The sequence below is a fragment of the Brachypodium distachyon genome, chromosome 4, assembly GCF_000005505.3.
Source record: "Brachypodium distachyon strain Bd21 chromosome 4, Brachypodium_distachyon_v3.0, whole genome shotgun sequence".
Classification (NCBI taxonomy): Eukaryota; Viridiplantae; Streptophyta; class Magnoliopsida; order Poales; family Poaceae; genus Brachypodium; species Brachypodium distachyon.
The window spans coordinates 3,522,253-3,535,720 of NC_016134.3; the positions used below are offsets into that span (position 1 = coordinate 3,522,253).

General features: G+C 46.7%; 3 protein-coding genes across 3 annotated transcripts; 2 read left to right on the plus strand and 1 right to left on the minus strand.

Annotated features, from left to right (window-relative positions):
- The first annotated feature begins 2,140 nt into the window (after window positions 1-2,140).
- LOC100844514 (mitochondrial import inner membrane translocase subunit Tim9) lies at window positions 2,141-4,135 on the plus strand. The gene is made up of 2 exons (XM_003578941.4): window positions 2,141-2,349; window positions 3,721-4,135. Exons 1-2 carry the CDS (start codon window positions 2,249-2,251, stop codon window positions 3,905-3,907), a joined length of 288 nt encoding a protein of 95 aa, XP_003578989.1. The 5' UTR covers window positions 2,141-2,248; the 3' UTR covers window positions 3,908-4,135.
- A 1,042-nt stretch (window positions 4,136-5,177) lies between these two features.
- LOC100846252 lies at window positions 5,178-6,387 on the minus strand. Its single transcript, XM_024455190.1, has one exon. It carries the CDS (start codon window positions 6,270-6,272, stop codon window positions 5,529-5,531), a length of 744 nt encoding a protein of 247 aa, XP_024310958.1. The 5' UTR covers window positions 6,273-6,387; the 3' UTR covers window positions 5,178-5,528.
- A 4,461-nt stretch (window positions 6,388-10,848) lies between these two features.
- On the plus strand, window positions 10,849-13,413 carry LOC100845038 (UNC93-like protein 3). Its single transcript, XM_003579236.3, has 9 exons — window positions 10,849-11,096; window positions 11,171-11,398; window positions 11,568-11,681; window positions 11,934-11,978; window positions 12,055-12,290; window positions 12,411-12,501; window positions 12,600-12,712; window positions 12,788-12,911; window positions 13,009-13,413. The coding sequence occupies exons 1-9, from the start codon at window positions 10,902-10,904 to the stop codon at window positions 13,192-13,194; spliced, it is 1,332 nt and encodes a 443-aa protein (XP_003579284.1). The 5' UTR covers window positions 10,849-10,901; the 3' UTR covers window positions 13,195-13,413.
- The last annotated feature ends 55 nt before the right edge of the window (window positions 13,414-13,468 follow it).

The window sequence follows — 13,468 nt, forward strand, 5'->3', positions numbered from 1 at the left end:
ATTTACCATTTCTTTTTAACTTCAACGTATTTGTAACTCTAAATTTGCGTGATTTCCAGATGCAGATGATTCAGTTCAGTTCTATGGTTACTTCCGTTTCAAACACCCCGTTAATGAAACAATTTTTTCTCCTAAATCTCAATATTTACCTTTTAGTTCAAATATACATAGGGTGCTATATAAAAAACTAATTTCAATGTGAAGAATTTCAACATATCCTTTCGTGTAATTGTCGACAACCGCTACTGTTTACTAACCAAAGCTTTGATTTTCACATATTTTGAACTCTATATATTGCGTTCATGTTTCTCTTGCTGTGGAATAGCCACATAACTCTATATATTGCTTTCATGTTTCTCTTGCTGTGGAATAGCACATGTGGAAGTCAAAACTTTGGTTAGTAAACCGTAGCGGTTGAACCTATTCTTCTTCTGTTGTTGGCAGCCATGTCGAAGGGTTCGAGGAGGCGACCGAGTCCGGTGAGGTTGCCCATGGCTGTGGCTGCGGCTCCAGCTGCAAGTGCAGCCCCTGCACCTACTGAAGAGGACGGCATGTTCTATTCTTGCCTACCTATATATGCATATGAACTACGAGTGATGTAATAAGGAGCCATGTGATGAAGTGGCTCAAGATTGCTCTTGCGAGTCCTTGGCTAGTTTGTTGCTTGATCTACTGCAGTTTGATCAAAACCAGTGTGCCCTTAATGTTCTTGTATCAGAGCAATTCAGCCTGCCATGACCCTGTGAGACAAAAGCTTTTAAGATTCCCAAGCTACTAGTATGTGCGTTCCCTTGCGTGTAATGTGATGTTGCGGAGTGAGATTATTAATACATACAACATGGTTTGCTATACATGTTATCTCGTTCTTGCTTCTCTTGGTGTGGAATACTTATACGTTTAGTACTCCAAGTAAGTAGTGAAGTAAAACAAAAGGACTAACTAGTTAGGCAAATGCATGTCTACATGTGAAAACTACGTAGAATCATCAATCAAATACTATATTCGTACCGCTACTTTGAGCGGCAAGCCTGCAACAACCGTCTTTTTCTATCGGCTGCTCACATTCAGAGGTGTTATTTGGGGTCCAAGTAAGTTCACCTGGCATTCGGTTATCCCTTAAAGCACAAAGTTTTTCTCTGGTTAGCCTTCCATGGCCGTCTAAACACAAGAAGCAACATGATCAAGAAGCAATGGAAGAATATTGATCACGGGGACTGCGATATCTGTCGGCTACTGAAAGTATTGACCATATTTAACTTCGATGCCGCGATGCACATTACCTCTGGTCTGACCTTGGACTAATCAGCCAAGCATCTCGAGCTAGTAGTTATTACCCCTTCCTAGAAGAACAGAATGAGCAGGACCAAAACTGGTTTTTCTTCTTTGCTGCATGTGCTTCACAGCTCTGGTTTGCTCTAACACGTGAGTTTTTCAGAATGAACATATCCCAATGTGCAACATCAAGCAAAACATAGCTGACACTCTCCGACTTTGGAGCTTCAGAACTAACAAGATGCCGCTCAGGCTCTGCCTAGCTCAGTGGGGAGAAAGTATTTCCTGAGAATTGCCTGTATGCTAGACCTGTCTTTTTCCTCTTCTTTTTCTTCTTCTTCTTCTTCTTCTTTAAAAAATAAAGTCAATCTAAGTGTCTGCCTTCTTATCCTTTAAAAAAAAATCAATCAAATAGTCCTTTCGCCCCATACTAAGTCTCGTTGATTTAGTGCAACTTAAGGAGTTTGAAGCAAGTGCTAAGTCAACCGTACTACCATTTTTTTCTTGAAAATGGAAGTTTTTCGTAGAAATATCTAACTTATGCATTTTTCTCTCCTCTCGTGGAAATTATATTGGTTAATATGGATTATTTTAACTCTGAATAGGCCCCACACTTTTTTGTGAATGATTCTTGGGACATAACTCTAGATTTCATGCAATTTCACAATTTTTTTCCTAGAAACTCTAAAATTATCCATTTTTATTTATGAAATCCAAATTTGCAATCAAAACCTCGCGGGCCAAAACAGACCAAACATAGCTGAAGCCCAAAAGGTAATAGGCTTTTAAACCACGAAATCCATACGGCCCGGCCCAAGTCCAACATTAACGAACCCAGTACAAGGTCTGATTTTTCAACAATAACAAAGAAGCGAATCCCCATCCCCCGAGGTTTTAGATCTCGTCGTCTCCCCTTCCTCTCCAAAGCCCTAGCTTTCCTCTCCTCCCCCCTCCTTGTGCGGCGGCGGCGGCAGCCATGGACAAGGGCATGGGCATGCTCGGCGACCTCGACAACCTCCCGGATGAGGACAAGATGCGCATGGCCTCCATGGTCGACCAGCTCCAGATCCGTGACAGGTCTGCGCCACACGCTCCCCTGATAATACGGCTTGTCGGTTCCTTGGTGCTAAGATTTTCGTCTTCGTCGTCAGAGTACGATAGCATGCTGTTGGAGTCTTTGTCTTGCGCTACTCGATAGAGCTTCCCATTGTTTAGTAGTGATGATGTGATTTGGTGGCCATTCATGCCTGTTATTTTGATGATCTAGGTATTCTGCGTGTGAAATTCGGCGGTTTAATTTAGACGAGGAAAATTCCATTGATGATGCTATATATATGACCCTTCTGCCATGGTTTCGCTCAGAAAGACTGTTGGCTATCAGTTAGGAGTGCGATTATGCGTGTAGAATAGGTTTACAGTTATTCACAGAATTTATGTGGTGCCATTAGTTTCAAATCACGGGTGCTAGGTTTCATTTGAGCCAGCTTGTTTGGTTAGTATGTTAAAAACTAAGATAATGAGCTTCGGGCACATGTACGGTTGGCTGGCTGCTATGTAAAAGAGTACGGGGTCGTTAATATATGAGTATAATCCTTGATCAGTTTCAGGAACACGTGCAGTTGGCTGGTTGCTATGTGCTATGTGCAAGAGTATGGGTATTCTACCTAGGTTTCGAGCCAGGCAAAAATTCTATGGGGCCATCTCTCTTTGAATGGGTTCATCTTCTATGAAGAAAACAAGTTTAATGAAACATTGCAAATTTTATTAGTGTAAGTGTAAGGTGACACCAGCCCTAAGTGCTGTTTTCTTTATAGAAGGTGAACCCATTAGTGTCAGGTGACACCAGCACGCAAGTGCTGGCTCCATCCCATGGTGCGAGCAGCTATTGAGGTTGAGTTAACTCTTCAGAAGTGTGCTTATGCTGGTTGACTTTGCAGTGTTGCATTGAGTTGCTTATTTGAGTGTTGTACTTTAGTCTTTAGCTATTCAGAATTCAGATAGCCACTCAGATGCATTAGCTTTTTATCATTGTGTAGATGCTGGAACAGAAATGCAGATGCATGAATAAATCTGATCTGATTGGGTTTTATTATTCTTGCAGAGTTAACTAAGTTTTGGTTTAGCCTACCATCTGGATAGGTCCATCAGTTTGTGCTGGAGTTGATCAATGATTCATTCAATTAGACCATCTATAGGTGTTCTTATGTCGCTAAGTGCAATGTAACTCAATTTTGTGGAGAAATATAATGTGATAATGGATCGAAGTAATATTGCACACTAGAATTACCCTTCATCATAGTGATGTAAATACAGTCAGAAATGGCAGATTGGTTGCTCGTATATCTGCCAACTTCCCAATATGATTAAATTGTGCAACCATCTCTGTAATAGCCTTTAAGTCCGGACTTATGCAACCTAAGCATGCTCATAATTTTGCTTCCTCCACAGTTTGAGAATGTACAATTCCCTGGTCGAGAGGTGCTTCACGGACTGCGTGGACACATTCCGTCGGAAGACCTTGGACAAGCAAGAGGAGTCCTGCGTCCGTCGCTGTGCCGAGAAGTTCCTGAAGCACTCTATGAGGGTTGGCATGCGATTCGCTGAGCTTAACCAGGGCGTTGCCACACCCGACTAATCAAAAGATGTCTCCTTGCCCCGTCAAGTTTCTAACATTGCGTGTTCGATCAGCATCAGTTTGTAATCCTTGAAAGTTTCCAGTACTTATGAACCCATAGCCGGTTGTCAAGTTGAATAAAATCACGTTGAATTATTGTATCCAAGGTTTATTCCTGTCTTGCTATATGGTTTGACACACCTTTGATATCTCAAAGAGAAGAGTTGATATATCCGTACCATTTCATCATGTTGTGTTGAATACCTGAAGTTCCATGAATCTTAATAACTATCTTCGCTGTTTCTTTGTAGTGCAGAAACAGCATAGTACAATATGTGTAAAGGAACCTTTTTCCTTGCCATGTCCTCAGGTATCTGCTTTGTTTGGAAGAGCAAAGAATTATAGGACCATACACATCAATAGCACCATGCCTGGAGGTTTCCTTTGGCCTGGGCATGATCACATTTGCCCTTTGGCATCTCATGGTTTTGTTGGAGCTTGGTCATTGGCAGTTTGGGTGAGCAGGTTGGCCACCTTCTGCCCACTGCCTGCAGTGTGCACATGTTGGTGTTTATTATTTTACATGCGTGTGGTAGCATGGTACGGTGAAGGAGCAAGACAGGGTGTGGAAGTCTGGCATGCCTTAGCTTGCTTGTTCTAATGTGATCTACAAGCAGTGCCAGTGCCAGCATCATTGCATCAGTATACTTACTTGGTTGTACCAATGCTGGCACAAAGATTGGAGCGTGGTTGATCCTGGTCCTTTTGAGCTTGCGGCTTGATCTTTAAATTATTGTCATCTTAAGCTTGCTTCCTGGTCCTTTCCAGTACTATTTTGTTCGCTCTTGAGGTTTTCTTTTTACCTCTTTTTCCCCCGAAGCAATCACGCCTCTCCGAAGGATTCTTGCTTCATCTGTTAAAAATGAATTACCTTACATTATTGGTTTATTACATAGCACACTAGTAAAATAAAAGCAATCATTCAGTGACAGAGAGGAGTAAAATATCTGCAAAATAATGAGTATCGTAGGGCATTTCTCTTTAAGGGAGCTGTGATCTGGAATAGGAAGAATCTCATTGCTGTAAAGTACAGCTCAACTTGAAGCAATGATGAGTTCAGTCAGTTTAGTATGGATGCTCCCCGACTTCAGCATCCTGATCTACACCTACCTACCCTCCCTTATGGAGATTCACTTCATAATACTAGTGCAGAAGCAGCTGGAGCAGTTCTGATCATGCTCACAGTCACACACACAAAATAGCCAAAAAAATAAATTAGTAATCGTGTTGAAGAACTGTACTCCTGATAAGTTTGTATATTTCAAACACACAGCTCATCACAACATGAAAATCAAGGGCATTATTCTCTCAAGATGGTAAATGGAAGCTAAGATCAGCTTCCCATTTCCCAACCTGAAAAATGATCACGAGTGCCATCGCGTGATGCTAAATGAACCAACTGACAAGAGAAAGTTAAAAGGAACTTCCCCAATCAACAAAAACAATGCTCGCATTCAGATTTCTATTTTTCCAGATTCAGAAATTAATCGCACGCCAAAAAGAAAAGAAAAAAGAGGAAAAGAAACAAGAAGAGCTCTATCTATTCACAAGCAAATCCAGGCGCATCCATCAATCATATCAATCAATGCACGACGCCCGCCGGCGCCGGAGCCGGAGAAGGAGCGGCGTCGATGCTCCTCTGTCCTGGGAGCGCGAGCATGGCGGTGTGGTCGAGGAAGTCCTTGAGCCCCGCGACGGCCTCGACGACGGCCCTGAGCTCGTCGGCGCGCGCGAACCCGCGGGCCCCCGCGGCCCGGACGGCGTAGACGTAGAAGGTCACGCAGCCCTTCCGGAACTTGAACCGGGCCATCTCGGGAGACCCCGGGGCGGCGCGGAGGAGGCGGCGGCCGACGTCCCCGAGCGGCACGACGCCCGGCCAGGCGGCGTCGCAGGCGGCCTTGGCGGCGCCGGAGTCGAAGACGAAGATGACCGCCTTGGAGTTGCGCGTGCCCAGGCCCAGCGTCAGGGTGTGCCACGCGTGGTGCGCCAGGATGGTGAAGCTCGTGGGGATGTAGGCCGTGGTCGTCGGCGCGAACGACAGCGTCTGGTTGTTCTGGCTCTGCTTCTCGCCGCCGCCGGAGTCGGGGGAGACGCGGAGGAGGTGGGGGAGCTCGAGGGGGCCGGCGCGGCGGACGGTGAGCGCGCGGGTGACGAGCTGCGCGCCGAAGCGGAGGCCCGTCACGTCGGCGCAAGGCTTGAAGTGCGCGTCCAGCGACGGCGCCGGGGCCGCCTTGGGCTTGGTGGCCTTCTTGGACGCCGCCTCGTCGTGGTGCTTCTTGCTGGGCTTGGAGGATGACTTGCTCTTGGCCGCCTTGGGCTCCGCCATTGTTGAACAATGATTGCTCACAGGAGAGAGGCCGCGTCTGTCTTGGATGTGTGAAGAAGAAGAAGAGGCGAGGAGGGGTCGTCAGAGTCTTTAGGTGAAGACTGGACAGTGGACAGGACATGACACCATTTCTCCTCTCTTTTTCTATTCCATCTCATGTTCTCCTCCCAATTTTTCCTTTTGACAATATCCTATACGTTTTATTTCTACTTTTAGGCCCGATTGATCAAAGTGTCGCCGAAAGATTGTCTCCGCGACAAACCTCTTCTTTCTCACTAGTACAAGTAGAGAAATAGTGCAAGTCTCTGAAGAATAATCTGAATTCTCAAGTTCAGAAACTGCTTGCTTTTCTTTTTCCAAGCAAAGCACCCCCCGGATTGCAGACCCACTCACTAAAACAGGACTCGTCTGCCCAACATTTCTGTTTGATATATAAATTGATGCACACCCTACTGCAGTAGTTCTGCTTCTGTAGAGAGGAACAGGAAGCTTCAGTTCAGAGTCTCTTCTCTGCGTGCGCCCGGATCTCTCGTCTGGGGGGAATATGCAGATTAATTTGGGGCATCAGAATTCAAGCAGATTAAGATATTGCATGCGTGGGAGGATCGATCGAGCTGGGTAGGTAGGTTGGTTAGTACTAGTAGGAATCAATCAATCAGGCATGAGATGCTCGTGGTAGTTAGCGTTGCGTCGCGGGTAAATCAGCCGCAGCGTGTGTCTTCTTCCCATGTGCTCGCCGCTTCCATTGCTGCATTGTCATGTGCATGCGCTTCAATAACAGAATTTTCCTTTGGTTACTGGTAAAAGAACACGGAGTACAAAGCCGCGGAGAATCACGAGGCGCGTCGTTGATTTGATTTGGCATCCGTTAATTCCACGGGTTAATTCATCGTTTTCCAAAACGGGTTCCGGATCGAGAGGCGCCTAAGGCTTCAGATAAGTACTGGTCCACATTTTGTGTTCCATCTTCCATGGTTTCGAGACAGGGGACGCAAAGATTTTGTGACAGACTGACATTGTTAAATCTCCGTAGGATTCCTCTTGGAATGAAAAAAAAAATCAGTGGGATCGAATAACATTACTGAATTTGCTCGAAAGTGTTTTTGGTTGATGAAGAGAGTCACTGAATCAGCCAGCTCTACAATTCACGGCTCCACGGAGTACATTTCTACAATTCCTTTTGGTAATTAGTTGTCTTATTGCGGGTAACGGAGATTCATATTCCGGAAGACAAAAGTAGCTTTTTTAGCTTTATTGATTCACGAAACAAAGTACAAAAGAGCAATACATAAACGAACACGGGTAGTGAAGGTACTCAACAAAATTAAAAACTTCATTGTAGTTTTTCGAAATAAACTTCTCTTGATCCACCCTTCGAATCTTGATGCTTCTCCACGTATTCGTTGACAAAATTACAAAATGGTATGGTTGCACAATCTAATCTAACCTCAGAGTTTTGAAAAGCCAAATGAGCCGTCCGCCTCAAACGGTGAGAACGCAGGATCATTGAACCCACCATGACCGGGGTCATACCTCTTACAAGACAAACTGCAAAACTGCTGTTTCCATCGATGAATCAACAAGAAAAAAGATCAAAACATGAAAAGATGTATCGTGAGAACCACTGACTCCATGACATAGGTTGCAACGTCTACACCCAGACAAGGAAGGAGTCAGGATAACAATCTTCTAAACGATGACGTCTCCATCGCCAATAAGGCACCGAAAAAATCACACAATAAAGAAGGTAACAAACTGGATGACAGATGTTGATCAATGATTTCTCTCGTCTCTTAATGCCAAATTGGCCGTGAGAGATGAGAAAAACTGCTGAAGATTAATGGTTACTCAAAAATGACGTCGAAGGCTAGTTTTTTTTTTTAGAGCCATATCCGATTGCATCCGTGGCGTGGAGGGCCATATCCAGCGCTCGGCATTGACGAGAACCCAACTCTTTTTTTTTTGGATGAGGGGAGGACCAGAACCCAACTGGACAGCGGTTCTTCAATCCGTGTCCGTTAGGCCCACAGGCGTGAAGCCCACAGTGCATCCGGACTGCAGACAACAAAACATACCAAGATCCTCTAGAAAAAAAAAACAGACCAAGCACCCAAGCCCACAATCCCAAGTACCCGGGCCCCCAATGGATCACCAGCGTGCACGCAAGTCCAGAGGCGCTGGCGAGCTGCACCGGACTAGTGCAGCTACCGGCCGGTGCATATCTGTTCGACTTTTCGCAGACTTTAGTTTTTTTTTTTGGAAAAATCGCAGACTTTAACGGTACTACTCTTGTTTTTTTTCCGGGTAGAAGGGATATATTAAAGCATTACAATCTTGGAGAACCAAGTCCATCACATGCGATGGTCCGGAACCCGACCAAACAACCGTGCAAACTATCCATACGCGCGAAATTCGCAAGCGCATGACTAACACGATTTTGCTGTCTATCCTCTTTCACAAACGAAACAGGTTGCTCATGCGACACTAACTCCCTAAACCTGGACCAATCCTTGCCGGAGCCATTCCCAGCTACGATGGCATCCATGCAATCAGGTTCCACGATGAGCGGCAGCTTGGTCCACTGGTTCGCCAGGACAATACCTTCCATGCATGCACATGATTCGTCAGTTGCATCTCGGAAGATCATGCCCACACCAGCGCCCTGCAGGAGGAGAAGATGACTTCGTCAGTTGCATCTCGGAAGATCATGCCCACACCAGCGCCCTGCAGGAGGAGAAGATGACTTCGTCAGTTGCATCTCGGAAGATCATGCCCACACCAGCGCCCTGCAGGAGGAGAAGATGACTTCGTCAGTTGCATCTCGGAAGATCATGCCCACACCAGCGCCTTTCGTCTCATCGTGGAAGGAGCCATCGATGTTTAACTTTGACACTTCCCACCGGCGGCTTCTCCCAGAACTTAAGAGCAGGAGCAGTCACACGGGGACGTTGCCGCTTGAAATCAATCTCCAGCTGCTTCCCCTTCACCATATCCGGATTGATGCGAATATTGCAACACACGCGCGATCACACCGATCTGCATGAACCACGCGTCCACGCGTACATAACAAAGTGGTTCATCGGACTATGCGAATCAAAACGGGCAATAATTTTTTCGCATCTCTCACGGCCAGCTTGCATTGTATGATACCAAGAATAAGGAGCAGAGACTATGGGATAGAAAATTGTCAGAAATAATGGACACTACTCCTACAGCCCTACTTCATTCTCAGAAATCATTATGTACAGATAGCCAGAATATAGGAAAAGTCAAAACCATCGGCTTCCTCGTGATCCCATCTTAGGATTCAATTTAGTTAGCTAGCTCCAGCTCGTGCTCTCGAGTCCAGTGAGACATGATGAAAACTGAGAAGAAAACAAGAATATGAGTCCAGTAATCAGAGCATGCGCATTATTGGCAGAGCGAACTCGCGTAGCCCCGCGCGCGCGTGCTGGATATATGGGACTGGCTAGGGATCAGTCGGCTGAGAAACCAGATTTCTCAGTCGACCGGCCTGGGTAGGTGGGTCTGTATTTCTTTCTTGGTCGGTGCGTGTGCGTCCGTGCGTGTGTTTTGGAGTTTGAGATCGCAACGAAAATCGTTCGTCATTATAGTAACATTAATTCAGTCTGCACTTATATGGTTCTCAAGTGTATTGTTATGAATTTTAAAACGGTGCTAAAAAATTACTGATCCTGACAAAAACACACTTAACATCACAACGAAGGCCATGGAGAAAGGAAAAAAGGCAATAAAAATAATAGCAATCAAGTTTAAAAATTGCAGGTAAAACTTTATGCACGATTCTGAAAATTGCAGGTGAAGTTTTATGCTTGATTCTAAAATTGTAACTGAAAGTTTATACGCGACTAAAAATTACAGGTGAAAATTTACACGTGGTCGTAAAAATTTAAGAGCGCACAAGTCTTCACACATGCATGAATCGGCACGGCAACTGACACGGTCGACATTTCTCAGACTGTGCATTAGCAAATCCGTTATTATATTCTCGATCAGTGCACAAAGTGGTTCAGCACTTCAGCTAGCTGACAATGTATACATACATATGCAAACAATGCATGCGTGTATAAAAATGGGGTCCATTTGGCGATCTGGATCGATCTTAATTTGGTTATTAATTCGATCCTTCCATCGATCCTCTTCCACCTGATGGCTGATGCAGCGTGGTCGATCTCATCCAGAGATCGATCAGCCGCCCGGGCATGTGCTTTTGACCCAAAACTGTTTTGGTATCCGAGGTGTTTAGGTGTGTATCCAAAACAATCAAAAACATTAGTGTTTTTCCATAAAAAGATACGAGAAGTGTTTTAATTTGGTACAAAGATGAAGTATTTTGTGTGTGGGGGTGTGGGCTAGGGATAATCCACTCTAAACACTTCCTACCAAACAACCATTTGGATTTATAGTGTTTTCAATTTGGAGCATAAAATATCCTTAAAAAACACCCAAAAATCCAATGCACGTTGTTCTTCTCCTTCTTCTTCTTCTTGTTCTTCTCTCTGTATATATAAGCAGCAGAGGCAGAGAACCTAGCCTAGCAGAGAGAATAAATCGATCGTGCGCTCACCTTTCTTCTCTAGCTAGCTAGCTAGCTGCGGCCGGGCGGCAATGGGCATGGGCTCCCGCTGCGGCGACGAGGAGGCGGCGGCGGCCGTGACCCTGCCCCTTCTCGCGGCGGCGGTCTCTCCGATCAGCAGCCGGAGCCGGAGCCACGCCGGCGACGTGCACCTGCTGTCGGCCGCCTTCCTCTTCGTCTTCTCCGCATACCTCCCCACGCAGAACCTCCAGAGCACCCTCAACACCGTACGTACGCCGCGCCGCTTGCATACAAACATTTGGTGTCTGAGTAAACTAAAATCCTCCCCTTCCTGTTGCAGGAGGGCAACCTGGGCGCGGTGTCGATGGGGATCCTGTACGCGTCCTTCACGGTGTCCGCCATGGTTGCGGCGCCGGCGGTGAGGCGTCTCGGCTCCAGGGGCGCGCTCGTCGTCGGCACCAGCGGCTACGCGGTCTTCATCCTCGCCAACCTGCTCCCGACGTGGCGCACCATGGTCCCGGCCTCGGTCTACCTGGGTTTCACTTCTTCCGTCATGTGGGTCGGCCAGGTAATTCATTTGCAAATTTTACATACCTGACAACTCACCATGCAGGACAACTCACAACTCAATGAACGCTCATCCTTTTGGTTCTTCTTCATAACAGAAGAAAAAAAAAAGAAGCACGAAATTAACTAGAGCTGACAGACATGCATGGTCTCTGCCTGTTACGTTACAGGGCACGTACCTTACTTCTGCCGCCTTGAGCCATGCGGCAGAGAAGAAGCTGCCGGAGGGCCAAGTCTTGGGGCGATTCAACGGGGAATTCTGGGGGTTGTTTGCAAGCACGCAGGTATGCATACGGAGCTACAATTTTGGGACCCTCACGTACCCTTTGACCCTTAGTTCAACAAAATGAACTAAAGTTTTAAAATGACATTTTTTAAAAAAAAACTAGTTCATTTGTTTGAATTAAGGAGGGTCAAAGGGTATCCTGATGGTCACCATGTCGCACCTCTATATGCATATCATTCGGTCGGCAGGCAATTAAGGTGTCAGTCAGTCAGACTGTTTGTACTAATTTTAAATTTCAATGTTTTTCCAGGTCATTGGAAACTTGATCTCGATGGCCCTGCTGAGAAATGGCAAGGTTCAACTCCTCGCCTTAACAGTTACTTACATGATTTATTTTTTTCAATAACGAAAGCTTTACTGAATTATTACAGGATGGAGAGAAGAACCTCCTGTTTACTGTCTTCCTCGGGTGCATGCTCATCGGCATCGTGCTCATGTGCCTGCTCTCCAGAAGGGATGAGAGCAAAGGAGGATCAGACCATGAACCCCAAGAGTGTTCCTTTCTCCGGGACATGTCGAGATCCGCCGTCGCGCCGCTCGCCGACCCGAGGATGCTCCTCGTGGCCCCCATCCTGGCCTACTACGGCCTGCAAAAGGCATTTGTGTGGTGAGCAGCTAGCAGACGGATCCACTCAATGCGAAAACATCTCATTTTGAATTTTGATCAACATTGTCATACTACTTGTTTGTTCTGAACAATGTTTGTTCTGTATTTTATTGTAACCAGGGCTGTCTTCACCAAGAGTGTGGTGACGCCTGTCCTCGGCGTCGCCGCAGTCGGCGGGGCGATGGCGGTGTACGGCGCAGCCGGTGTCATTGTAAGCGAAACCACCACCACCAATCTGACAGATCTTCATTGACATTTTTTTTTACTGAATCGAGAGATTTCTTGGCACTGAAATTATACTGAATGCAGAGCTCGCTGGTTGCCGGCCGTCTGACCACCGGCCTGTACTCGTCCACGTTCATCGTCTCCACCGGAGCTGTCCTTCAGGCCGGAGTGCTGCTCTGGCTTCTCCTTTTCTACAGGTAGGGAATTACTTTCGGAATCTTATGTCTGAAAGTTTTCAGTATATATGCTCAAGTTTATGTTTCTTGCTGCAGTCCCATGGGCGGGCTGCTCGGGCCGGCGGTTCCTCTGGTCGTGGGCGCCGTGTGGGGCGTCGGAGACGGCATCCTCAACACGCAGCTGAGCGCCTTGATCGGCCTCCTCTTCAAGAACGACAAGGTGTGTTCGTCAGTATTTGATATCCCATCAACAATTCAAAGCGCAGTCTGCTGCAACGTGAACGTGATTGGTGTTGATGCGTGCTGTGCGTGTGCAGGAGGCGGTGTTCGCGCAGGGGAAGATGTGGCAGGCTGCGGCCACGGCGGCGGTCTTCTTCCTGAGCCCCGGCGCCACGCTGCCGGCCATGCTTTCAGCAGTGGCCGCCGCGCTGGCCGTGGCGCTCGCCGCCTTCCTCTTCCTCTCCCTCGTCGTCGAGAGGTCCTACGACGCGCTCAAGCTCTGACTCTCCTGATGCACGACGCGCGCGGACACCATGCATGCCTGGCTTGATCCGGCACAGCTCAACACAAGATCCCGGCGGCCTGTCTTCCATGGCCGCTTAACAGACAGACAGACAGACAGAGATGTAAATCAAGAAGAATTAGTATGCAGTGCGAGTGCAGAGATGGCTAGGAAGGTTAATTCTGACAAGATTCTAGATAAAGCTCGTTGATCAGATGAATTAACAAGGCCACCAAATGCGCCCTGTCGGCCGCGTGATCGTATCTGAGGTTTGG